Source organism: Rissa tridactyla, chromosome 6, assembly GCF_028500815.1.
Source record: "Rissa tridactyla isolate bRisTri1 chromosome 6, bRisTri1.patW.cur.20221130, whole genome shotgun sequence".
Lineage (NCBI taxonomy): Eukaryota > Metazoa > Chordata > Aves > Charadriiformes > Laridae > Rissa > Rissa tridactyla.
The window spans coordinates 57,884,487-57,911,457 of record NC_071471.1 but is presented as its reverse complement, the minus strand read 5'-3'; the positions used below and the strand labels follow the sequence as shown (position 1 = coordinate 57,911,457).

At 44.4% G+C, this 26,971-nt stretch overlaps 1 protein-coding gene across 8 annotated transcripts in view; it reads right to left on the bottom strand.

Moving 5' to 3' along the window:
* The window catches only part of ARMH3 (armadillo like helical domain containing 3), a 129,715-nt gene that overhangs the window by 20,340 nt on the left and 82,404 nt on the right, over positions 1 to 26,971 (bottom strand). For 3 of the 8 annotated variants that reach the window (XR_008467144.1, XM_054207053.1, XM_054207054.1), the window contains one exon: positions 13,947 to 14,025. Coding sequence is in view for 2 of the 8 variants with exons in the window: in XM_054207053.1 (XP_054063028.1) it covers positions 13,947 to 14,025 (79 nt within the window). In the remaining 6 variants the exon portion in view is untranslated. Of the gene's footprint in view, positions 1 to 8,305; positions 8,459 to 8,689; positions 8,808 to 13,946; positions 14,026 to 15,805; positions 15,989 to 26,971 lie in introns of those variants that run through there. The other 5 variants (XR_008467146.1, XR_008467148.1, XR_008467145.1 and 2 more) reach the window with 4 other exon arrangements.

Below are 26,971 nucleotides of genomic sequence, written 5' to 3'. Positions count from 1 at the left end.
AAATCAAACAGTCTGCCGCTTATTACTGCCCTTTTCAGGGAAAGAAGTCTGTGTGCATTCTCTGAAATAAACACAGAGGCACCAAAAGTTGCTGACACTCAGTTATTTCTAGTCATTTCTCCTTATACCTAACAGAAACAATCAGGGCCCAAGACAATAGGTATGTCTCTCAAGAAGGATTCCTGCCATGGTAAAGTGGCATCTTACAACCCAAAGATATTTTGAGGGCAAGCCTGGGAACTTAGCATTTATCCCTGTAACGCTTGTTCTGCTTATATCCTTAAAGCATCAGACCTACCACCACTTCAGCACCAGCTTTCTCACAATTCAGACGCTCCCAGCAACAGCCCCAAAACACCACAGGAGACAAGTCCCTTCAGAATGTATGGCTGAGAAGAGACTGAAAAGAGGCACCTTACCTCTACGAGGGTGGCGGTGTTATCTCCACAGAGCTTCAGATGCTGGATGGGCAGGAAGGACACGACACAAGGTGGAGGTTTGTTGCTAATGGGCCAGATAAAATTATTGTGTTGGCAGTATGCCCACCATTGACATTCAAGGAAAAGGTGACTTGTGCTGGCGCTGGACCCATTCTCTCCCAAGGATGAGAAGAACAAAACTTACTGCCTTTTTTTTTTTTTTTTTAAATATTAACAAAGTACCTTTAGCTGTTGAATCCTCAAGTTGAGCTAATCAGTACACAGAGCTGTGAGCTGGAGAACTATTTGTCCACAATGCCTGCCCTCTGAATCAAAAACATGAACCCTGTGTTGTCACAGCTCTAAACTGAAACGGCTGGCTACAGAGATGGGAGGTATTTGTACATACAGCACCACTGAACACCTAGACAAAGATGACGCCACTCCCTCGGGGATATGCAGCTGATCACCAAGGCCTCTGCTTTCTCTCTAAATTTCTCTTTTGCCATATTCCCAGATAAGTACCTGCAGGATCTGTAATGGAAATATCATCTCCGAGGTAATTTCTGCACTGCTTGGAGGACACCATTGTTCTACAGCCTAAAAATCCCTGTGTGAGGATTTAGTGTTCCCAAGTGCCTCTTGGACATCAAACGTTTTCAAAGCTATTAGCTCTGATGGGTTTTTGAATAAGGCTCAGGGAAGCCACTCGCTCAGTATTTCTCATAAGAAAAAGGTAGCTCTGACCTCGTAGAATAAAAATTACTGGGAAGGAGGAGGAGGAGGAGGAAGCCCACACAGCCCACTTTCTCTGCAAGCAAGGAAATGAGATTTGATTTTCTCCGTGATTCTGAGGTGTGTTCAATTTCAGCTTGAATTTCTACTGCATAAATTCAGCTTGGCTGAGCAATGTCCCCATTAGAGACTGTCCAAAGTAATATAAGGTGATCCACACAATGATCTTTGAAGCTGAAGGTTCAAAGCCTTGGCGGGGTGTTGGGGTCTTTTTTAGCATATTTTTACATGTGCAGCCCACAAACCTGTGTCTTCCAAGAAGTCAGAGGAAGACAATATAAAAAAGCAATTAGATACAGTGCATACACAGCTCCTTATTGCTGCCAATTAATCAATTTATTTATTTAGCTCATTGGTTAAATTTCCTCTTACCACACAACAGAGAACAACTCCGGGTCTATGTTTTCCATGATTCAAAGGGATTAGAAGACAAGCAGAAGTCACTCGCTCAAAGGACTTAAGGGCTTCAGTTCAGGGATTAATAACTCAGCTGCTTTTTCTCCAGGTTTTAAAACCATTAATTTGTACTGCATCAGCTGGTAATTTTATTTGCACAACTATTTTTGTTTTAATGGGAACCTTAAACACTGCTCTTCCGAAAACGCTGCTGCATTGCCTTCTTGATATTATTCTCACATCTGAATTTTTGACTATATTTAAAGAGGAATTCATGCTTGCTTAGCAAATTTCTTAAAAAACTGCACCTTATACTAATACGCACAAGTTCAAGTTCTACTTGACTTTTCCTAACTAAACCAGGCATATCCGTTGAGCAATTCCCTCAGGGATTCAACACCACTAGAAGGCAGCTTGGGTGGAACCTTTGGACAAGGTCCCTCTGCACCTCCAACTTGCTCTCACTTTTCAGAGAGACTCTACAAAATAATGGAGTCCCCATGTACTTGACAACAAAGTAACACACGTTTAAGGTGGGATAAACCATAGGAGTCCATTCTCACCCTGGGTTAACACAGAATAATTTAGTACAACGCTTAGCCTGCTGAGAAACCAGGTGTCAGAAGTTGAAAGGGGCCACATCTCTGTGTTACTCTGCAGAGACTCTGATATTACAGCTCTGAGAATCGTTCACAAGGGGGATTTTCAGTGAATCAGTGCTATTATTTAACCCCAACGCTTCTACCACCTTGGGCTGTATGAATAAAACCCAAAAGCAAGCCTGCAGGTTGAAAAATTCAGGTACTTTAAAGTTTTGGGGGTTGTTGTAAATCTACGGTAGCCTGAACTGGCCTGACGCAGGAAAAACTCAATTCCTTCCATATGCCTTTTTAAGGACTGACTTGTGACTGTGCCTAAAGCTTTTGTTTGGTGCATTTTTATAAATGGTAATAAGTAGAGCTGTTCACTTGGTTTACTGCTTCTAGACGACAACTGCCAGCTACAATCAACTCAGAGAGAACAGGAGGGCAGGGCTGGCAGCAGCCACAGGACGCATCACAGCAGCAAGCGATGGTTGTGCATTAGGAAAGCTGCCATTGTTCTTCCTTCTCATCTCTCTAAAACATGGCAAGGGGACTAATTAACAGGGTATCCAAGGCACACAGAGGCTACAAAGAAAGATGTCCCCTCGTGCCCTGCTAAGGCCCAATCCCAAGATGATGACTGAGGCTTTAGGAGCCCGCAGAACTCTCCCAGTCACGAGTCTCCAGAACTGTCTGATATTCAGAAAGAATTCAAAGATCATAAGAGCTGCAGAACTGAGAAAAGCAGAAAGGAAATAAAGTGACCTACTTTATATTCTGCTATCACATGATGAAAGAGACAGGATGGTAAAATGCCAGAAGAGGCACATGAAAAGGAATCCTCTCAAATGCGTGTGCTGTCAGCAGCGTGATAGCACGCAGCCCCCCACGGAAGAAACAAGGGCAGGGAGAAACTGAAGTCAGATAGTGTGCCAGAACAACAATTCAATACCCAGAGAGAAGGGAACATATAGTAGGAGCAATATGGAGTAAGAGAAGCCTGTGATCTCAAATGCCACTCGCCATTACCCTAGCAGGCATTAAAAGCTCTGCCAGGCAGGGGCATGTAGCATCAGAACGATCCGATCGCCTTTTCCAAGAGCGAGTGACAGAGGAGAGGTGTGATCTTAAATATTTTGTAGGTATTTCTGCAGCATTTGCTCTTGATGTAGTATCAAGAAGCATCTGCAGCCATCTGTGAGCACCTGGGTACAGCTATGTAAGATTACTGGAGACAGGGTTAACAGTACAGAGTCTGGATTCACCTTTTAAACCACAACCCTGTTGAGAGCTGGAAAACAAGATGCTTTTTTTTGTGAGAGTACAGGCAGGTGATTTTTCTTCCCTTTTTTTAAAGGGGAATGCTATCAAATTAAAATCCTCCCACTCCCCACATTGGACTTCTGAAATTTTTGTATCTTTTGTTTTTTAAATAAAAAAATCAGGCTCAAACCAACTGGCCATTTTTCTTTGAACATCTTAACCTGACCTTTTCTAAACGCATCACAGAAAAAGCTCTCCCTGACGTACGTAAGCTGAGGTCACGCTGAGTTATGATCTCATGTACAAAAAGCATATCGGCTTCTATTCAGGTCTCCCAACAGAACAGTTGCCTCCATCTTCAAACTACGCTTCACTCAAGTGAAGTGTTTCTGGGTGAGGACGAGGGTCCAAGGCTATGCCTCAAGCTAGCTGAGACAAGACCACAAGTTCCTGGTTCAACTAAACAACTGACTTCCTCACGAGCGATCGGGACAGGAGCGGCCAGCAGTCCCAGTACAGCGACCAACTTCTTTACGCCGAGATGTTTACTATGACGCTAACTGCCCAGCCCTAGCATCACTAAGTCCTAGTTGTGAAACGCCAACATACGAAATAATGACAGATGCACTTTAGGACTCAACCAGCCCTAGAATATTATCCCTCTGGGCCCTACTGAGGGTGGAAAGCTCAGCAAGAACCGGATGATGTGGGAAACTGTCATCAGCTGGAGAAATTAAGTTCAGATCATGTTAATATTCTCCCCTGCAAAAAGTGTGTCATGCTCAGGTGTCTGCGAAGAAGGCTGGGATGAGGCAGCTTTCTTTTTATTCTTCTGAGAAAGGGAGTTTAGCCCAGCAACAGACCTAAGTTTCCTTTCTATGCCTACAAAGCGACTTGTAGGTGGTACTGTAATTAAATAGGTCCATCACTTAAAATAGAAAAGCACATCTTTATAGCTGAGATGACAACTAAGAGTCTGTAGCGAGATGCTTCCATCAAGTCGTTGGTTTTTCAGGGGCATTAACGACAGGGTAGAAAATTCCCAGCAAAGCAGCCTGGATGCAAAAAACAAACTAGACAGTCAGGTTCCGGCATGGCTACCTTGGCTCCCTCACAAATCCACATTGCTATTTCCATCAGCTGGAAGACGGTTTCTGTCCTAGTATTCAACAAAAAGAGTACTTCTTGCAAACAAAATGCAGCCTTAGAGAGTCTATACCATAGCTCACAGCTACCTTTTTTAAGAAATGAAAGGGACAAAAAACCCCTGCAGATACCATCATGCGAAGCTCCATCTAGATCATTATTGCGTTACATCCCATTACATAAAATCACTACTTCACTGATAGACCTTATGGTGACAGTAATAGCTAACATTTCACGCAAGTTGGACAGATGTCTAACTCCAGCAAACCACCAATAGGACACAGCTAAGCAAAGGCTAGTATCTAGGTTTGGGGAGGAGTATATGTATTTCTAGTGCAGAAGAGGACTGGAAAGGGAGACACAGTCACTAGCCAGCCGAGCGCACTCTCCCTTTAAACAGTCCAAAGGAGAAGTACTGGCAAAATGAGAGAAATGTGAGGGTAGGCCCTGTGTGACCTCCACATTCACGTATGGATTGATTCATCCTGGGTTTGGAACATTAATTTTCACAGAAATAGGAGAAGGCTGCAAAGGACAAGGCAATGCTTAAGTGAAAAGATTGGGGTCTAACTTGCAAGAGCAGCGACGGTTTGATTCACAGATGTTGCCGAAGAAATGTAACCAGAGGGGAGTTGATAGCAGTGCCCAGAGAAACAAATTCTCACAGTATCACCACGATACTATTATTTCTGGCTTTCCACTGTGTTAAACATACTCACGGGGCTCCAGGCCAGCTCACTTTGATCTACAAAAGATTGTACAGAGCTTCCCAAAGGCAAAGCACCCCAAGAACAGTCAGCTAGCCACGTCTTGCCAGCTCACTGACCTACTCCCAGGCACTAAAGCTCATTGCCAGAAAGATGCGGTGTCCTCCGTCATCACATTTCACTACAAGCAGCTGTCATTGTCTCAGTCTGTCATTAGTGGGACAGGAGCTCGCTCATGCCATCACAAGTGGGAGAAGCACTCACAAGAACTTCTCCACCTCTACGGCTTCTACACAGGGCACTAACCCAGCATTTTCTGAGAAGTCAGGATGTCCAAGAGTAAAATTTCAACAGCATTCTGTGTGTGTTTTTACAACCAACTCAAAAACAAATGCAGTCTGCTGAGGAAAATACACTTGGGAAACCAAGATGGGTTTTGTGCACAAATAAGCCTTAAGCGCAGTATTTCATTAGGGGGGTTCTACACACAGTAAGACTTAGTGGCAAAGTTTCCAACCAGGAGGCTAACGCATATGGCAGGGGCTACTGGAAATAACGTCATTAGATGTCAGTCTGCAAGAAACTACCCTATTCTCCAAACGTTAAGGACATATCAGCAGATTTTCCATAGTACTTCTCTTACTGACAGAGGTCATCTTAACTAACCTATGTTTTCATGGAAGAGAAAACCTCCCTAGTTTAAACTAACATTGATGCAACCATGACACGTCAGTTAACATTGATGCAGGCGATGGTTACTGGGTCACATCAGCTTATTTCAGAAATGCTAGGTACTTTCAGACAATGGTCCAAGCCAATTCATCAGCTTCTTGTCTGGAAGGCCAGAATTACTTTCCCTGTTAGCAATTCTTGCTGTCAAGCAGTTATTGATGGAGAACATAAATCCACAGTTTGGAAAAAGTGAAAGAGGAACTCCTACGAACAGGTGCTCAGGTGAAAGCAAACACAGGGCTATGGATTAATATCCTTCCACAGACCTACTCTCATGCCAGCTATGAGGCAGATGCTGCTGCTGAAACAGCATGTGCTGCTAGCAATACTTAGCTCCCCGGGAGCTTATTTGTGCCTTAACTGAGCCATAGGGGAATCCAAGAGCCCTCTGACTAAAGCAGTGGAAATGATTTATAGCCCCTGGCACTTGGCTGACGCAGAACCACCTTTCCCAGTTCCATCTCTCTGGACATCCTCCCCCCCGCCGCCCCGGTTTGCTGTCTTTGAATGACACATCTTAGCTCCCTGAGCAATCCCACTGCCTGCCTCAGATCTCCCATGAAGACAGGAAGAGTGACACACATCAGAGATGCTGCCTTCTCCTCTATTAAAAGGTTTGCCTTTGAGCTCTCTACTGCAGACAAGATATTTGAACTTACTGTCTTAACATCCAAATGCCAAGCGTTAGAGAGCCAAAACCCCAAATCTTCCAGCTGAGTGGAGCTCTGTTCAGGTGCAGCACCCTTTGGCTCAGCAGCATTTACTCTCCTGCTCTGGGAGGCGTGGAGACTGCAAAGCTCAATTTGCTTCCCACTTTGAAATCAGAGCAATGACCCAATTTGTCACTTTTGGGAAACAGCTGCAGCTCCAGCTAGAGGATCCAGAGGATGAAGGCAGAAAAACATCATCTGTTACAGCGGGATACTAGCAGAGAGAAGGAGGAACAGCAGTCTGTGAAGGCAGGAGTTTTATCCTAAAGAAACCCCAGAATAAAAGCATGGCTGGCAGTCACTGGAAAGCCTCTCCCAATTTACAAGGAGAATTTGACTCCAGGAATGGTTACTCACAGCCACACTGCCATCTGCAACTGGCACAGCGGGCTATAGCCTCTCTGCTTTCAGGACTCCCAAGCAGGCAGATAACTGAGTGTAAGGAAGCTTAGGGTGGAGCTCAGGACTAGAGCAACAAAGTATAGTGCTATAAATCCAGCTTTACAGAGGACGATGAAAGAAGCCTGCACGGTATCTATACGCATTATGCACCTGGCAACAGCCAGGGTCTATTGTTCCTGTTTCACAAGGGATTAAAAAACCTCAATCTTAAATTCTACAAAATGCAAATTGAATTGTGCGTTCACACAAGCCAGCCGCTGACAGCTCCTCCTTTAATCGTAGATGTGCAAAGTTGTAATTTAATCTTTATAAATGCAGACTGTTTTGATCATTCTGTTGCAATCCTCTGTGGAGCTTTCCCTGCCCTACAGAGGTGCTTAGCAGTGACGGCAATCCGTAACATTGCTTTGCCTTCCCCAGCAGATCACACCGCACTTCAAACGCTGCCTGACTCCCGAGGGCTCCACACCAGCTGCCCCCTCACTCGGGAGGACGCAGGGCTCAAGGTTTGCTCAGGGCAGCACAGCGACAGCTAGGAAGGATTTCAGACCCCAGCCTGCAGCTACCCACAGCCCCTTTTCCAGGTTTAGGTAAGTACCACATATAAAACAAATCTACCAAGCATCTGGGATGTGTTTTGTGAAACACACTCACCAGGGGTGAGGACAAGCACTTGAATTAAAGCAACATCAGCTTGTCTCCACAGCATGGATTGGGAGCTTATTACAAAGTTAAACCTACTTGCTCGGCACACTCCCAGTTGTGAATCATCCTGGGCTCGCAGCTCACAGCCCCAAGCGTTTTCTCTGTAGCCCCAGAACAGAAACTTATCACGTTCCAGGAGACTTCACCCAGTTGCAGCCAGTGGCAAGTAACAGCTCCGGAACGCAGCTCTTCCAAACCAAGTCCCCAGCATTCAGTGGCCACCTACCCTACAGCAGTCTTCAGGCCATTATCAGTCCCCTGTGGTGCTAGAGACAGCCAGGCAAGGATACGAAAACAGCAGTGAGAACTGAAGGCGTGCCTTGCTTTGAAGTTTAATGGACTTATTTTGTTACCAGTTTGTACTTTGAGGCAGTCCCTAATCTGCCCAAGAAGACAGCTGGCAGAAGTGGTAGAAAGCAAGATGTGCCTTAGCATTTGCAACGCACAGAGGGCGGTGGAAAGACTTCTCTGCTGCGGGAGCAGCCAAGGCAATCCATTCTATGGTTCTGTGATCCAGGGTCACGCTGGCTCCGAGAGGCACAGAGCAGCTCACTGCCACCAGTGGTGACTGGCAGGATGCCAGGGCATCTTTGTCAAGCCTGAAAGAAGGAAATTGAAGGGTTTCTCCCATTTCTTATTGGGATTTCTGGGACTCAATTAGGAGTAGGGCTACATCCAGCAGTAGGGTTCTCAAAAATAAAGTCCTTCTTTTGTCCCTCTAAGGGCCTACACCACATGTTGCCTCCCCCCTCCAGTGACGCACAGTTTATTGCATTCTGCGTGTTAACGAAAGACACTACACAGCACAAAGTCACTGCTCCAAAGCTCACCTCCAGCTTCAAATCTCCTTGAAGCAAAGCTGATCAGTCCTTGAAGCCTCTTCAGACCCTTTCAGTCTGGCACAGTGCATAAAGCAGTCTGAGGCATTAGTAAATTGCAGGGATATTTCTCCCATAAACCATGAAAAAAAGAATTTAAAAAAAAAAAAAAGAAGAAAGATATCTAGAGAAGGTTGGCAAACCAGCAATTTGCCAACTCCATAAGACTTTTTATATAGACTCTTTTAAACCTGGGATTCCAATTTCACCTGGTGCCGCTCAGCTCTTTCTGTTTAAACAATAAAATCTGTTTCAAGCCATTAATCATGAATAGGTGTCTGTAATGAGACCATGAAACCCAACATCCCTGCCTCATTTGCAAAGATGCGATGACTTGAAATTAGGGCTTTGCCTTGGTGACCCCTTAGCTGGAGTTTCACATTCCTACTACTGCGTGCAACACGATACTTTCTAGCCCAAAGCTGACTGCATTTCAGAAGTGATGTAGCGTTATGCCAAAACCATTTTAAAGTATTTCTGGAGCCCTCACAGCACGCTATATTAGTGTAAGAGATTAGGGGGATTTATTGTAGTAGTACCTAGCGCTGATGGTACTCGGCATTTTAGAAATATCAAATGCAGAGATGCCAACAGGCTTTTAACTCTTAACGCCACTGTCAGCAGTGCTAAAAAAGAACAAAGTGTTTTGTATCTGCCAGTGGTTTTGCTGCTAGTTACGGAAACCAGAACAGGTTGAATAAACCAGGACATCAACGGCTCAAGGTCAGAATGCATCTAAAACCATCTGCATCCCTTTGTGACTTTCTGCACAAGTCACTGGTGGAGCCTCCCTGAGCTGCACTTTGGGCTAGTCCCTTGAAGCCCCACCAGGTAAAAAAAGGCCATGTTGATTGCGGGGACGGGGGGGACGGGGACAGGGGACGTGTTTAACACTTGGAGTATGACCTCAAGGAAAGGGAAATGGCTTTGTGAGATTGCCTGACCAAACTGGATTGGAGTTGCCTGAGTTATAAAGGTATTACAATGTGGAACAACCCAAGTATTACACTCATTTGTCACAATTTCAAAAGCGATACAATTGTCCTGTTTTTCCATCACAATCTGTTCTGGCTCCCAGCACTTTCCATCTGCAGTTACCAGGCTAATACACACAGTACAGGTGTTCACAACAGTCTTTCACAGTAAACCTTATGCCACCTCCAAACCGGAGGTACCTAGTGCCCCTGCTGTGGCTGGGAAGTGAGTGGGGCTTCTATTAGAAAAAGCACATAGATGTTCCCGACTAGCAGGCATCATCAGTCCTACGTGTCTGCCATCTCAATTTTAAGACCTTTAGAGCAGAAATCACAGAGAGAACAAGTGCCAAAGACAAAATGAGACATTAGTGAGCAATTTTGCTACCTAAATCTCCAGCAAACTGGCATGAGACTTGCTTGGCATGCAAGGCACCATAAGACATTCCTGCTCCGAGGAGATTTCACCAAAAGAAGTACTGGGTTCCTCTCACTTTAGCCTCTCTAGAATAACTGCGCTACGTCACCATCAGGCAGAGACCTGCCTTCTTACACACAGCTCTTCTTTCACATCCAGGAAAGGCAGATGTGAGACCCCATCCAGATCACTCATGCCCTGTGTTGTCAGTCTGTATGTTTGTCTGCACTGGCCCTCCTGCAGCAACTCTTGTGCTGCCCCTGTTTTCTGCAACTGCTTCTGCTGCAAAACGCATTGGGAGCTTCTCAGATCAGATATGGCACAGAGAAAGTCTACTGCCTCCAGCGTATGAAGTACAAGGCAGTGCAGTCATCTGGAGAGTACAGATAAGCCTACGAATTCATTTCACAGAAGGCTACTTTGCCCTTTGACTTGAGAAGGGACCCAAACATCTTTGAAGACACGGGAATAATCACTTGCATGGAGGAGCTAAAACTGCATTGGCAGTTAATGGCCAACCCTATCTTTTTGACTGTGAAGCATCTTTCAATTCCTTAAAGGACCGGCAGGCAGGAGCCAACCATGTTGAGAAGGAAAATACCATTAAAAAAACCCCACAAATTAACACTGAAGGCAGGTTTAACAAATTAGCAAGTGAAGGAAGATGCCAATAACTGGCTGAGACGTTAGCAAGGTCAAAATAGTTAACGACTAGGAAGCGTTATGAGTTTGCTTTGGCAAGTAGACTCTTTGCAGAACGGCACTGGCAAGGATCACATGGTGTTGATAGACTGACGTGGCTCGTCGTCAAATCCCTGGCATTTGCTCAACCCAGGGAATCTCCCGCTCTTTGCTCAAGAGAATATGGAAGGAAAAAGGTCTCTTTCCCGGTACATCTGATCTGATCTCTGGATAAACCCCCCAACAGTCAGCAAAGCTGTACCATGAAGTCCTCAGAATATTCGAGCACAGATCAGTATATTCAAACTATGGCTCCTGGAGATCTTTAGGGCTGAAGACATACAGTGGTATTAACAGCCTATCCTTAAAACAATCCCATGTCCATCATTTTCAAGGGCCTACAAATTCCCTCAGCATGTAATAATGTTAACGTTAATGCTTATAAATAAAAAAGGAGAAAGCACTGAAATGACAGACTGAGAATGGTAATAAACGGACATTAGTGATTAACAAGGTAATAAAGCCTTCAATAGGATTAGGAAAATAAAAAGATAGAGCAAAATCTCTTTCAGCTGATTACTTAGCTACTTTTAAGGCTATTAAAAATATAAAAATAAAAAAATAATTAAAAAAATAATCATCTAACACATGAACGGGGTGCCAGAACAGTCAGGGAGCAGCATAGCAAGTTTGACACAGGCTCAAGTAAGAGTCTGCAAGCTGAGCAGGTTCAAGTGAATTGGAAGCAACTCAGAGCAGCTGGAAATTCCCCTTCAGATAGAGCTATGTCAAAGCCATGCCTGCCTGATTAACAGGAGATTCCAAGATACCACAGAGGAGCACGAGCAGCCATATGAGAATCTGGCCAAAGGCTAGTATCTGGGAAGGAAAGCTTCATTAAAAGAAAAGTTTGATCCTCAAAATTGTAAAAATAAATGTCCCCAGTAAAGAAATGCCAGTCTCATGAAACTATTGAAATAAACTCAAAAGAGAGAATGACCAGTCCCAAATGTAGTACCTGTGTGTGGATACACACGTTAGATGTCAGCCTTAAATATTTCAAGGTGGTACCCTTCAAAAAACAGGGCTAGAAAGGAAGGTGGATTTTCTGTAGAAAATATTTATGGAGAGAAGAAAGAAGGGGAATTAAGTGAAGACACATGTAAAAACAAAAGGTACAGCTGGAAGGGGAAAAAAAAAAAAAAAAAAGAAGAAGAGACTGCAGCAGACCAAAGGCAAGTTTGACCCCTCCACCCCATGCTGAACTGCTAATACAGAATGAAAACAGTAAATTCTGTTACCCCACAAAACCCAGACCCTGGCCTTGGTCTCAGCCATCTACCATTACCTCTCCTGTACTTACTACGTGGAACGGCTACTGATGGAGGGGAAACCACAGTCCAACACACAGCCCTGAGCTCACTGGCTAACTGAAAGTGGCGGCAAGTCGCCATCCCTCTCCTCTTTGAGCAGTAAATTGCAGAGCACTGACTAAACACTCTCACTGAGACCACACAGTCCCTTCACCATAGTGACATCTTCGTTATTTCTCTGCAGTTCACCAGCACCTATTGTTGCCTTGCTCTGTTTGATGTTCCCCCTACGTTGAGAGGAAGCATGAAGGGAGAAAAGAAAAAAGAGAAATCTGTCTTTCAACTTCCTAGTCATCTTCCTCGAAATGCTCCATGCATCACCACTGATTTCATTATCTGCCTGCTGCTAGAGATTTTATTTAAAGAATAACACACAAGGAAGAAAGGATTTAACCTGACCTCCCTGAACCGCTGGGGGATGAATACTACACAGAGCTGACAGTGAAAAGCTCATTTCCTTTCGCAGACTAACCTAAACACTATGCAAAATTCCCCTCTACCCAAGCCCCCAGTTTCAAATTGGGCTATCAAAGGCTTTTCTTTTTTAGAGGCCTGGGTTGATGCAATCAGTGTATCATCAATGAATGAGGACTGTTAACATGAACCATCACAAAATATAGCTGTGGCTCTCAGAGGCAGAACAATACAGAAAAATTGAGTAAATTAAAACCAGTGTTCTTCTATCCAGCTATGTCAAGAAGAGAATAAAAAGCAGTAGGGTCCACATTTTTTCCCCCCACTGCATCAATACACCATTCAACCTGTTACATATTACAGATCAAATAGGATAATAAATGAAAAGCTTAGTGGGAAGCACGGAAGGGTATCATCAAGTAATGAGTAAAAATATCATGGACAGAAATGAACTGCAGAATAAGATACAGTCAGGATCTTTTAACAGGCAAAACCATGGGATCCCATCCAGTGGAAGGAGCAATCCAAGGTGACTCAAATGAGCTCTGTCCTAGACCGTGTACACAATTTCTTCTTTGGAAGGTCCAGAGGTGTTGACGCAGCTGTATCTGGGATGATCCTCCCAGCTCACGTGGCAGCTCTCTATTTTGTCCACCACAGGCTCCTGCAGAGTCATTTACCTCTCCAAGAGTGATTAACGTATAATCCCAATATTTTATTTTGGGAAATAGGCCATCTCTTCCCTTCCTGAGACCACACACAGTAGCCTATTTTCAAAAAGCCACATTTACACATTTATGCAATACAAGCAGGACACAAAGAGAGCAAACCAGGCCAAATTAAGGAAAGGAAACCTAATCCTATCACCCTCTTTATTAAAAACCGTCTCTTTTCAAAATCTAAAACAACTGAATTCAATTACCCTAAAAAATTTCTACCAACTGTTGCCTGAGTTCCAGTTCCCCAATATCACAGTAAATAAAGCTACGCCCAACAGTTCTCTAATAACTAAATTTGCTGCCAAAAACTTTCTGCCCCTTTCTAAACACCAGCATCCTCACAGTCTCCAACTGTAAGCATTGCCCACAATGCTGCATATTTTCATCATTTGTACCCATCCTTCCGCATTTGCTGGACCAAGATGGCTGCATGTGATGGTAAAAGTGGCTAAAGCAAGCCTTGCTTCTCTTCCTTGTGCCCACACCTGAACAAGGAACAGGGGAGTCCCGCCTTCACTCCTCACGTTGCTGCAGCTTCATCAGTCCCAGTGGGCACAAGGTACTCCTAAACACCTATATTCCAGAGGTCAACATGAAAAAATTCCAGAGGTCATCGCACGCCTGGCTTACCTGATCCTCGGAGAGCTGTGATATGTGATTCACCGCAGCGTAAGACTCTATCTTCGGGTTGAAGTGATTGATGATGGCTCTGAAACAAAGGAGGGAAATTTTCAGAGGTCCCAGGAACAGCTTAGGGATGCAGCAGAAATTCCCCCTCAGCCTTGGTCAGGGCACATGGAGCTGCAGTCCTGCAAGAAGCAGCTCCTCCCTCACCATGCTGCATGGCTTGCTCTGCCAAGGGCACGCTCCCTGCTGAGAGGCCAATGCAGATTCAGTCACAAGCACTGGAAATTGCAAGCACAGGCACTGCCCTACGCATGGGGGCATTTGTCCCAGCAGGTGCAGGGCTGTGCTCACCGCTCTGGCAGAGGGAACTGCTGCCTTGCTGGCAACAGGCTGCAAATTGCTCAGTGTTCCAGCAGAGACACTGCAAACCTGGCCATCGCTGCTCCATCCTGCTCAAGAACTGTATCTCCCATCCAAAATCGGTATCGCCGGACATTTTGCTCTATGGAACCTTGTTGCCTCAGTGTTGAAGCTGAAGGTTTATTGTGCTGTATCTCCACTACGTTTAAAATGCTGTAGTTGGCTCTTACTTGTAGCCATTCATCACTGCAGTCACTTCTTTGACTCCTTCCCATAATGACCGTAGTCCTCAGCCCCAATTTAGATCGTCAGGGATACTTATGACAGCGTCCCAAACACAGAGCAGAAACACTCCTACTTTTCTGCCTCATTTCTCTCACTGCCTGCACCAACATACTCACTCCCCTTCCCTTCTGGGTGGATCTAGAGGCAGGTATGAGAAATCTAAAATTGAAAGTAAAGTAATAATTGGGAAAAAAAAAAAATCAAACGGCAGCTGGAATACTTCCTCAGCCTCTCCCCTGCTTATCAGATGCAGCTGAGAAGACAAATCACAAGACAGTAAAGTCTCCCTGGGCTAGAGTTTGCAACTGGCCTAAGTTGGGATGTTACTCATGAGACCCACTGCTGAGGTAAATGCTCACGATGGGAACAGCCCATGTCAGTGCTCGGCACTGATGCGCTCTGATGGTGCCTGGAGATCACTTGCTTGACCAAATTACACCACAGCAGCAGTCAGGGCTTTCACTCTCTCATATTCATCAGCATGAAAATTCACTCCAGCTCCCTCTGTTGCACTCTAATGGGTTCCCTCCTCCCAACACCTCTCCCTGCAGAAGGGCTTTCGGATACTTCCTCCAGACCCCATCACAGCTAAGAGCTCGTGCCTGAGTCCAGGAATAAGTGATATTCAGTGGTGCCAATCAGAGCGAGCGGAAAGAAAACCTGCCTGGAAGCATCTTTACTTCTTTTAAATACACAGATAAAGAAAAACTGTGTGGAAGGGATGGGGAGCGGGAGTTAAAATAAAGAACGAAAACAAAAAACAAAGCCACCCAAATAACAACAACAAAAAAACCCCCACCCCAAATAAAGTCTGCAGATTCACTGCAACATTCCCAGGCACACAACTCATCAACACACCAGCTGCAGTCTGGTGACTGCAAGGGCAGTCGCTCCAGCAGCTGCTCCTACAGCATCGGTACGTACTTAGCACAGGGGGGCTTCTGCAGTCTCGCCTACCTTGACAGTTACATCAGTAAAGCAAATTCAGCAGGGCCCTCTGGAGGAGAGCAAACAGGCAGGTAGAGACATGGCCAGGCTCTTCCCGTTTCAATCCGACCAGAGAAGCGGCTCCCGTGAGTCACAATCACACTCTCCATTACCCAGCCTCCCAAAAACTGTGGCTTTCAAGTTGCATGTTTCATGCCTGGCTGGAGTCATATTTACACTCCTACAGGACGCACTACAAGCTATTGAAAGAAAAGGGAACACAGACTTACAACAACTTAACTTCTGGCTTGACAGAAGGTTTGGCAGCTCAGAGGGGTTCAGTGCACTCACATGGTTCCAACATTTACCAGGGAACAGATTTAGCATTCATTTGTATCCACTGCTGTGAAGCACTTCAACATGGGCCGCCTGCTCACAAGTCCCCGCTCGGATCTGAGCTAGTGGAGCGGCACCTGCAATCACAGCTGGGATTCACTCAGGGAAAGCAAAGCCGGCAACCAGCTGCCACTGCAGTAAGAATCAACAGACATTAAGGAAGAGAAAGATTCGTCTCCTTCCTCATTTCCCTCAAGGCGAATGGACAACTCCTCAGTGACTAGGGGAAGAAGTTCAACTGTTTAATTTGTTTTAAGCAAGCTCCATCACTCTGAAGAATTCCTTCCCAACCCGATTTTCTGCAGAGCTGTTTTCCTGAACATGCAGGCAGCCTGGGGCAGAGGAGCGTGAAGGGCTTGGATTCAATCCTGGCTTTGTGTAGCCAGGTTCTTACTGCCCAGCATACGCTACCAAAGCCAGGCTCTGCACATGGTGCAGCTCCTCCTCACGCATCTGCTACGAGAAATTCCACCGCTACCCAGCCCAAGCTGCTGTGCTACTCCTCTATTCTTCCATCTCTCAAAATCCATCTTGTCCCTGGGGCATACTTTTTAGGCAACTGGCCTCCTGGGCTACCAAGTGACAGCTGGAATTTCACTTTGCAAAGCTGCCACTCCACAGGCATTTGTTCCTGGTGACAACAGGGGACCGGAGCTTTTAAGCAGAGTCTCCCCCTTATGGACAATAGAACAGCGGCTGTGCCATCATTAGTTCTCACACCAGCATGTAACAGCTGAGCCTTGGCAATGTTTTATTTTTTACACTGTGATTGCCTTGATTATTGGGATATGAGCCAGTACCTTTGGGGAGGGGGAAGGGAGCAGTTGAAGCTCTTGGAAAAGATTTGTGATGTGTTGTGCTCTGCTGAGATCTTCATATCGATCATGAAAAAAAGAGAAAAGAAAATAAAAACCTTGTGTTTGGTATTCAGGAAGCACCAGCATCTTCAACGCATTTGTAAAGCGCGGAAATAGTGAAGTGTCAACTGAAGGACAAAACACTGCATTTCCCCAGCTAGCCTTTGACAGTGGGCACAGTCACATATTTCCACACCACAGAGTCCCTCAGTGGGGCTGGCTGCCATTTGTCATACAAATTTCAGAGTGCTTTTGGGACACAATTCTCTAGGGACTGAGAAATGTTCCAGAGAGATGTCACTTTAGCAACGTTGTCTCCTCTGACAGATCCACAGTGCACCAGTCAACTGGCAAGAAGAGACTGTCACAAGGAAACCAGACACAGGAAGGATGCTGAACAGGCAGAAGGTGAAACAATGGTTCAGGAATGAAAAAACTGGCTCCCAGTGGCTTGTCTTGAGGTTAATGCTTAATGCTCTAAGGCAGACCACAAGCGATCTCTGCATTTTTTTATTCCTCGATGTCCCAGTGAGAGTCATTTACACACCAGCCCTCCCAGTGGTCTCAGAAAAACACACATCTCCCATCACTTCTTCATGCAGCTCTTAGGAGAGCAAGCTACCTAGACACCACAATGCCAGAAGCCATGTAGAGACACATAGGAATGAACCTGTATTTTCCTCGTGATGAACGACCTAGGACGCTTGCATTTATATATTTATGCATTTATTGCATATTTCTTGCATTTATTTATTTATTTGGAAAGAAGGGAATGATTGCAGGAAAAATACAAAGTGTTCTACCCTGTTTAGGAACCTAAGTGCTAATGAATCATTTATTTGTACTAACTGTATTAATCCTGTTATTGGACACTAAAAGTGGGTCCCATTGTAACGGGTATTGTACAAGTACAAATACAGAGTGGTAGGAAGCCTCTGTCCCACAGAGCTAACGATCTCTAATGCAAGAGAACAGGGAAAGCTCAGAAAAGTGCAGTGGCAACAGAAAATACAACAGTGCTGTTACTGAGTGTCACGAAAGACTTCAGTTAGAGATAAATCAAGGATAGGAAAAGCACAGAAAAAGAATACTGAAGGAAGAAGCACAGAGATGGGAAAAAGGAGACAGAAGAGCACATAGGATCAAGAAAAACAGAGGTGAAAAGACTGCAGGACAGAGACAATCACAGCAACGGCAACTGATCCCAGAGCAGTCTGTGCTCTGCAAACTGGAAAGCTCTGACTGGTGGAAAGTTTCTGCTTTGGCTGTTCTTGAGGCTGCAACAATTGGCCAGTCCTGAAGTGACTGTTCCTTTCTCCCTTAAAAGCACACGGGCTGGAAGGTGAGAAGCAGGGGAATCTCCATGTGGACCATATTAGTTGTTTGGTTTTGTTTTTTTTTTCCAAAATGGGGATATCCCACTGCAGCTTTCACCTTGAGCTATGGTGAGAGAAGGTATTCCTCCAGGTGAATTGCATTCCCTCCCTCACCGACCTCACTGCAAGAGGACTTGCTTCTGCAGTGGCTGCAGTAGCTCTCCAGCCAGTAAGTAACATTTAAAAAATTGTATAAAGTCTTTAGTAACTGCCTAGAGTTACTCCCTGATAAACAGAAACAACCAGGGCTGCGCTCCAGAGAAGCTCAGAGTAAAAGAACTTCTGAAGAGGCAGAGTCTGCTGACAGGAATGGGCTCCTGTGAAAAACGCATGGAAAGAGAAGATTTAATTGATTCCTCAATTTAATTTGCCAGTAGCTGTAACATCACATGTAAGCAGTCAAACAGACCAACAACACTAAGCTACTGGTCCCTTAATTATTAGCACCTTCCAGCCCACGTGCACACATTGTGGCAAGGAACGCCACCCTGCCCGCCTTAACCTCACAACGTGCTGGTCTGGGTCCAATGTGCAGGGAAAGCAAAATCACCGTGCTCAGGCAGGCAGTACTTCTTCAGCACGTTTTCTCTGACCTCCAAACTCTCCCCATCAAGTTATTGCAGATGAGCTGTCTAATACCCACTCCTGCTTGACAGCAGCTACGTTTCCAGAGTCCCTTAAGACAACACTGTCCTCTTGTCCTGAGCAGTGAAATTAAGCACTCTGGAGGTGCTGAAAGTAGGCTAAGGGAAGAACAGAAAGGTTGCAAAGCTTATTATAGAGAGGGGAATGCTGAGCCATCATTCACTGCATGAGCCTGGTCTTTGCACCTACTTTGCAGGTCCAGTATGCATAAAACGTTCTTTGCATACTCAAACATTTCTTGTACAATAAAAGCAGCACTGCAAGCTCACTTCTTCCTACATCCTGTTACAGTGGAACAGAGAAGCAGTAACACTTGGCTGGTATCTACCCCTTCGCAGGAGATCGAGGTTGATTTTATACCCGCTACACACATTCATCTTCTCAACTGAATGCTCACGCCAGCGCAGTGCACTGGGCAGCAGCGAGCGCGTCTCTGTCTTCATTGAGTAAAGCCGACTGCATGACAAAGGCAGCCAGCTCACTTTCCTTCTGCAATAAAAACTGACAGTATCTGAGATGGACAAATATTCCAGCATGCACAAAGACTGTAGTACCATGACGAAGGCTAGGAACGGGCAGAAGCGGGAAAGGGCATGGCTGTCTTACCACATTCCACTTTATAAAGCTGCTTGCTTTACTACAAATGGGAGTCCTGAGATACAGTGGTTATTGTTCAGGAACAGGAATCAATAAGTGACCAGTTTCTCTCTAATTTGCTACAGCAATTCCCTCTCACTTGCCTGAGCTTCTCCCTTTATAAAATGGGAATAAGAACAATCACCTCCACAAAGTGTTTTGGACCAACAAGGTGAAAAGAGCTCAGTGTGGTTTACTATGTGATACGTTGGGAACTGCTCAAGCACAAGGCAGCAAGTAAACTACACATAATACAGAGACCAAAATGAACACGAACTACCTATCCTCTTCCCCTGTTCATACCGTTGCAATCAGGGTTGCTGGGGACCTGGACAAAACTCCCAGCCACAAGTCAGCCTTCCTGCAGCAAGCTGTGTCTCAGCAAGCTGCTGTTTGGGGCAAGGATCCTGCTGGCATCGCTCTCTTATGCACTGCCAGCACTCAAGACAATAAAACCCCATCTGTTCAGTGCCTGCAACAATTAGATTTAGTTACTCCGTATGTACAACCCCACCTGGCAGGAGGTGAGAGGGTTTAAATTATTTTAACGCATGTCCACAAGGCATTGCTATAAAGCACACATACCTGCCATACCTAAGCTGTGTGCATCAATTAAAAGCAAGCGAACCCCCTGGAATGGTGCACTAAATTCTTCCTTATACTGTGGTTTAACTCCAGTCTGTCAAATTTCTTCTGTTCCTACACTTTAATGAGTACTGACATTAAGCTGAAAGTCCACAACTCGCAGGGGGAGGCATCTTCCAGACACAATAATAAACTGCAGGGGAGAAGCCAAGACAAAAGGATATTTTAGTCAAAAGCACTTGCTTTACAGCTCACCGAAAATATCCGAGTCAGCACTGCTGCAATTTCACAGAAGAAAAAAGCCCACTACACCTGTTCAGTTCTGCCACACGGAAACCTATTGATTGCGATGACAGGCTCCATGGCAGAGGGAGATACATGGTCTATTTATTTAATAAGGAGGGGACAAAAGAGCGTACACGTGCCAACTGAGCTTCTTGCAATTCTCAGCATTGTTTTACCAAGCCCCATTCTGCAAGGGCAGCAGCAGAGGATGTGCCTTCTGACTCACCATGCAGCTCCGCAGCGCATCTTTCCACTTCACTGTTTGCTGGATACTAACCTGATACCATCACGGCTTGCAGGATATGCTGATTTTCTCTTCTTACAGTTCACGTCCATACATTTAAGCCAAGCAAACCAAATATCTCCACCCTCACACCTAAATGACTTCTCTTTGGGTTCTCAACTGAGGAAGCCCTCATGGGTGAGCAGTTAACTCTTTTGGGGCAGTTGTACCTCACTGGAGACTACAGCTCAGGGAACTTATCCACTCGCATATTTTCACGCGGACAGTGCATCACTGGAAACTAGTCCAGACGCATTTCCATTCCCTTTTGTCAGTAAGTAAGCATCAAAATTCGTATGTATACATAACCAATGGCCCTGATAGTTTAACTGATACGAATGACAAAGTAGAAAATATTGCCAAGGCATCGGGAGTGAAGCACAGGGCACCAACCTGATCTGTGTTCCTCCTCTGCTGCCAATCTGTCACTGACTGTTCTACAGCAAAGCTATGACTTGATAAGGAATAAGTTTCTCATCTCGATCATGTAATTTATGTGAGATCAAATGACACGTTCTACGGCACGTTTCATTGCTCTAAAACACCTGGCTACTACCGGTGAGAGTATCGTGAGAGTTTACTTTTACCAAAGTTAAAGCCAGCCCTCCACTACACCTCAATTCCAGAGAGCAGCGGGAAACTAATACCTGCTCACCTCTAACTGCAAAGAGAATTGGTGCTGTTTGAATATGGAAACGTCACAGATATAAAGTCTGCTCTCTGGGCTTGGGCTGCTGGGCACTAAAAACTGAAACTCTGTCTAGCATGTTCAAGACGTGAGAGCTGATCGTGATACACCAGCATATGGGGTTTTAGGCACAATGTCTATGCTTCCACAGTTGTGTTACCAATTTTGAAATTTCAACCAACTTCTAAAATGAGAAGCCCTCCTTAGAAGGTTTCTTAATATATGCTTTTAAGAAGGTGCCTACTGCCCTAGGGCCATGGACCTGCCTCAATATCTGCACAGACCCAAAACAAACAATATTAATATGGAAGTACCTTTTTCAGAGTCTAAATAACCTTTTCTGCAGCACGTATTCCCCAGTCCTCAAACTTCATATATGTTCATTTGTCCAGCCAAAGTTCTTCAGATGTGCCAAACAAGCAGAAAATATAGTCCACGGACCAAACAGGCTGTGGTCCTTTCAGTATTTAAGCACCGTCTGATGTAAACAGCATGAGAGTCTCTAGAAGCCAGGTGTTTTTACAGCAATGAAATGTGTCATAAAACACTGTCTGAGTACCAAATACAGCCCTTCAGCTACAACTGCTTTTAACTCCCTCATGTACAAGGCAACCTGCTCTCCAAAACAAACAACAAGGTATGAAGAAACAGCTAATCCAGAAGGCGAGGAAAAAAAAAAGGGGGGGGAGGCACAAAAAAAAAAAAAAAGCTAAGCATTTGACAGTGGTTTACCAGACAGGTTTGCAGAGCCACCCTCTCGAGTTAGGATCTCAAGTAAAGAACTTTTGGCAAATATTTATTCTCTGCAAGCACTATAAGTGGGTCAGCATCTACCCATTGCTTCACAAATCACATTACAGACTGCCATCCACGCCTCCTGAAGCACAAGATATTGCAAAAACTCAAACAGGATCAAAACCTGAAATATTTTAAATTACTTTTATGCCCATTAGTATCTTAATTAGTATTTTATCATAGGATGTTTAACTTCAAGGAAAATAGAAAGTCGAGCTTATTGGATGCTGCATTTAGTGCAGGATGCCATATGGACTGCACACACCAGCTTCCAAACATACCATGCGAAGAGTGAAATTTAAAAAGTTTAAACCATCCCACCATCTAAACCATCCCACTGGGACCTTTTAAAGCTCTCTGAGAAAGGCAATGAGCATGGCTGCTAGTCTAATTAACTTAGTGAACACTTGCCATCAACCCCATATTATTTAGAGTGGGTGGAAATGACTCTCATTACCCCATTTTGTCAGGTGTGAGCCTGCAGGTACCACATGAGGCCCTAAACACCCCATTTGCAGACTGCAGCGGCAAGATAGGAGACCTCTCTCTTCAGGTCACATAACACAACCTTATTCCTCCGACTCACAGTAAAACTTGTGCCTGTGACAAAAGTCCCAGAGGGAAAGGAAGGCACTGAAGCATCGGCATTTGTCTGGATTGAGCAAGTAAAGGGTTAGAACAATACAATCTAGTAGCTGGATATTAAATGACGCTAAGAGAGAGCGGGGAAGGAACATTGCCCAAGCAAGAATCGACTACAGTCAAACCTACTTTGCAAAGGAAATTAAGTTGAGTCCCACAATGATATTTAATTAACTTAATTACACCAAGTGTCAGCTATAACTGTACCTGCACAGCCATGTAAAACTGAAAGAGTTCACAATCTCAACCTTTCAGACACTACCAGCTACCAAGCCAAGTGAAACCCGTTATTTACAGTTCAATCCTCTGAAAATACGAGATGCTGCAAACCTCACAATATTTTCTCATCAGACATGTACAAATGAGAAACACATTTGTTGCGAAATATCTGACGGAAGCAACTAAAGCAATGCCTTGCCTTCCAAAATCCAGGACCAAGACTAAAGCATGGACTCTGATGACACCCCCCCGCCCCCAGTGAATAGCACATCCTCAATAAAGATGTCATCACACATCATTTGGGACAAGGTGAAGTTGGTTTTCAATGCCAAGGAAAGCTGTGGAGCCAAACAGCGTTACAGCTGAATGAACGGTGCTCTTGTTAAGATACTTATTTCTATGTCTGAAAGGCTGAAGGATCCGTAGTTGATTAAGATTCTGTTTCTCTGAGACAGGGTGCGTTGTTTATGGACCAGTGGAGAGCTTCATCTCATCATAGATATCTAACTCCTTTGCTCTAAGTATTTCATGCATACACATCTTCTTTCCTATTTAATTCCCTTACCCAGACCTGCCTCCCTAAAAGCCAAGCTCCCTCCATCCCAACAGCTGCAGATCTCACACATGTCTACTCTCTAGCGAGATCTCTACTCTCAGTATCTAAGGGGTGATGACCAGAAGCAAGTGATTTATTGGAGCTGAACAAGTTACCAACTGAGTTACTGACAACAGGCAGGTATCAAACCCATTGTGACTGCAGAGGAAAATGCCATACTTTAACCTAACCTGTGCGCACACACCCATAGCTCATCGGACAACAGCGAGGACCAAAGGAGAACTGGGGGTCAATTCATCACGGCCCAACTGACAAGCGACAACTTTTAAAATCCCTGCCCACTCCAATGGTTTTCAGAATCACTTCAATGGTGTTGGGGTTTTTTTTGGTTTTTACTTTCATTTTGCACATCCTTATCCTGCACCAAATGTCAGTCAGATGTTGACAAAACCCATTCAGCTGAATCAGTGGTTGAAGGACAAATCTCTGGGGACAGACACACACGTCACACAGATGAGGAGAAAATTATTTTCTTTTCAAAAACCCACACTCCCCTCTCACCCACCATCATACCTGACATATACACACCTGTGCCCACCTCTCCCTCAAAGCTTTGGTTTTGTAATTCATATCTACATTTATTTTTTCTGCTCTGTTCTTTGTATGGGTGTTACTGAAAGCAAGGCCAGTGAAGCGCATTTTCTATTTCAAAAGTGAAGTATAGCTCTCCAATCTAAGAAACAGTGGAACGCCAAACGTTTCAAAGTTAATTGCTGATGTTTTCCTAACAAGCAAGTCAAGGAAAAAGCCCAACTCATATAGCGTTCTGTTACTGATACGTCTTTTATGCTTTAGAAGTTTTGAAGTATTTTTCAAGGCTCATACAAAAACATAATGCAAAAAAAAAAAAAGGCACATGTTTTTTATTCAGTTACATGTGATATAACACAGGTGGCAGAGGATCTGCAAGCAGTAAGGAGGCCTGGACTTTTCTCTATAAAAGGGCGCTAAAGGTTTGCCTCTGCTTTTTCCTTGTAATAGCTAATACACAAGTACACACTGGAGGGGTATATCGGTTCTAACAGGGCAGTAACTTTGGATAGTTCAAGACAGTTTCTGTGCAAAGCTTAAGCTGCACAATTCTTAAACTTCCAATTCAAACCCCCAGTTAAACCTCCCGGACCTTGGGCCAACCTCCGAGTTGTGCAACCCAGACTGTGATTGATCACCTCCCTTCCTTTTCTTTTTTAAACACAAAACATCCATATATTCAGTTGTCACTGACAAGGTTCGCAGACACCTAGCAGATGGGGAAGACCAACCCAATTTCCCAAGTTCAGCAACCAAAACTGGGGCCATGTTAAAAAAGTGCTACCCATAATCAAATGAAAACGCAGGAAAAAACAAGCAAACTTGATGTAAAGAGCCAAATGTGCTCTTCCTATTTGCAAAATAACGAATGCCAAAAAGGAAGTCACCACACTTGGTTGCATTAATTCCTACAAACCCTATGTGAATCAGAATTGCTCTAGCGAACATCAAAACATTCCAAGCATTAAAAGGCTGTTGAAATCTTGAGTTCTTATTTTACTATTACACTTGCATTGGCAAAAATGCAGTGCTGACTACCTGTATTAGATATTTGATTTCTTTCCTCAGTTCCTTTCAGCTCTTCCATTCAAAGGCTGAAGACAACACGTCTTTCCTGGTCTGCTCGCTGCAGCGGGCTGATTCCTATTCTTGCCTCACCCCACCACTCTTCTGTCTGCAGGCAAGGGGCCAGCATCTTTTCCCTGGCATTGCTTGTGAAGTGATGTTAACAATATCATCTCAGCACTAGAAAGGTTTGAGATAACAGTGCTGCCACACACTATGAAGGGGAAGCTGCTCAATTTAAGCATTTTAGGAAATACGGAGGAATGGGCGTATTTTCCAAAAGAGACACTCAGCACATATACAGGTCACTATTTCAAAGCTTTCCACTGCCAATAATTCCTGCACGCTTCTGTGAGTGATACTGCAGATTCCCCCACATTGAAACAGGAAAAAAATTTTGCATAGCTTCTGTATTACCTTGGCTAGCATTCATTCTGAGCTTATGCATAATTACTTACTATTGATAGGCACACACTTGGAAATTTCCAACAATGTAACCCGAATCAAACACTGCCCTAGCCTAACTGATACGGCATTTATTGCCAGGTAAAACGGTTTAAAAATCTGGCGCCAAAAATGCTAGTCAAACTTGCAGCAGAAAACCTGTTAGTGCAACATAAAGCAATCAGGCTGCTTATTGTTCACCTACTAAACCCCGTTCTCCCTTCACCCACACTGCACTTGCTGAAGTCATCGTTTTCCTGACTATATTTAAAAAGCATTCCCCACCACCAGCTCTCCAGTGCTGCGTAAGCTGGCTTGCAAGGCAAAATTTCTTTGTCTCTGTCAAGATTCCTAACGGAATTAAACCATGCAAGTCATTAGAGAACTTTGATTATTGTATTAAATAACAGGTCAGATGATTACAGAACCCACTCAGTATCAAAGGGATTAATTGCTGCTTTAACAGCCAACATGTGCTAGCTGAGCAACACAGCAAAAGTGATATGGGCTGTGGCATTTGATGCTAATGAGCATCGACTCTTATCAGTTTGATAGAGCCAAGGCTTGGCAACATGCTTGCTAGACAAAAAAGAGAAAATTACATAAGTCTCTCGTTGGAAAAAAAAACACTACCACACAAAAAGCAAAAAAGGAAAAAAAACCCAAAAAAACGAAACCTGAATGCTATCTAAAGGGCAGAACTATATTCGGCTTCACACACAAGCCACACTGTGATACTCAATGAGAAAGACAGTCAAAATTAATTTCAAATTTAGAAGTGTGCTTTGTTTCAAATTCAAAATAAAACTGTATGATCTTTAACCTCTCCATTAAAATTTCATATTTAGCCCTAATTTGAACTGATCAAAAACTCTGTTTGGACAAAATTCAAGATTTCAGTTCAACTTTGAAATACAAGATTTGGGAGAAAAATTGTGACAAATCAAATTTTCATGCTGAAAGCATAATTGAGGTGAGGATATTTCAGAATAACAACTGGCAAATACTGAAAAGTGTTCTGATTTCAGCCTTCCACTGGAAAATGGTTACATCCAAGTCCTTTCCAAGCTATCTCTAAAATAAACCCACCAAATCCAGCACAGTATTTCGTTGCACGGCGCATGTATGCACACAGCAGACCCACTATGTGCTCAGGACTGACTGTTCCTCTCCCCTTTCTAGCAGGGCTCCTCTTGCCATGGAAAGGAACCTCAGCTCCAGATCTACGGATCTCTAAGCCTTCAGATGCTGCGTCTCTGCATTCGGAGGAGAGACCTACAACTGCCCTGTACAGAAAGTCACTGCAAGATAAGTGTGGCCACAGGAGGCCAGAGGTGCTGACAGCAGGACCAAGTTTGGGGTGTATTATCCTAGGCTGGCACACCTGTTTATT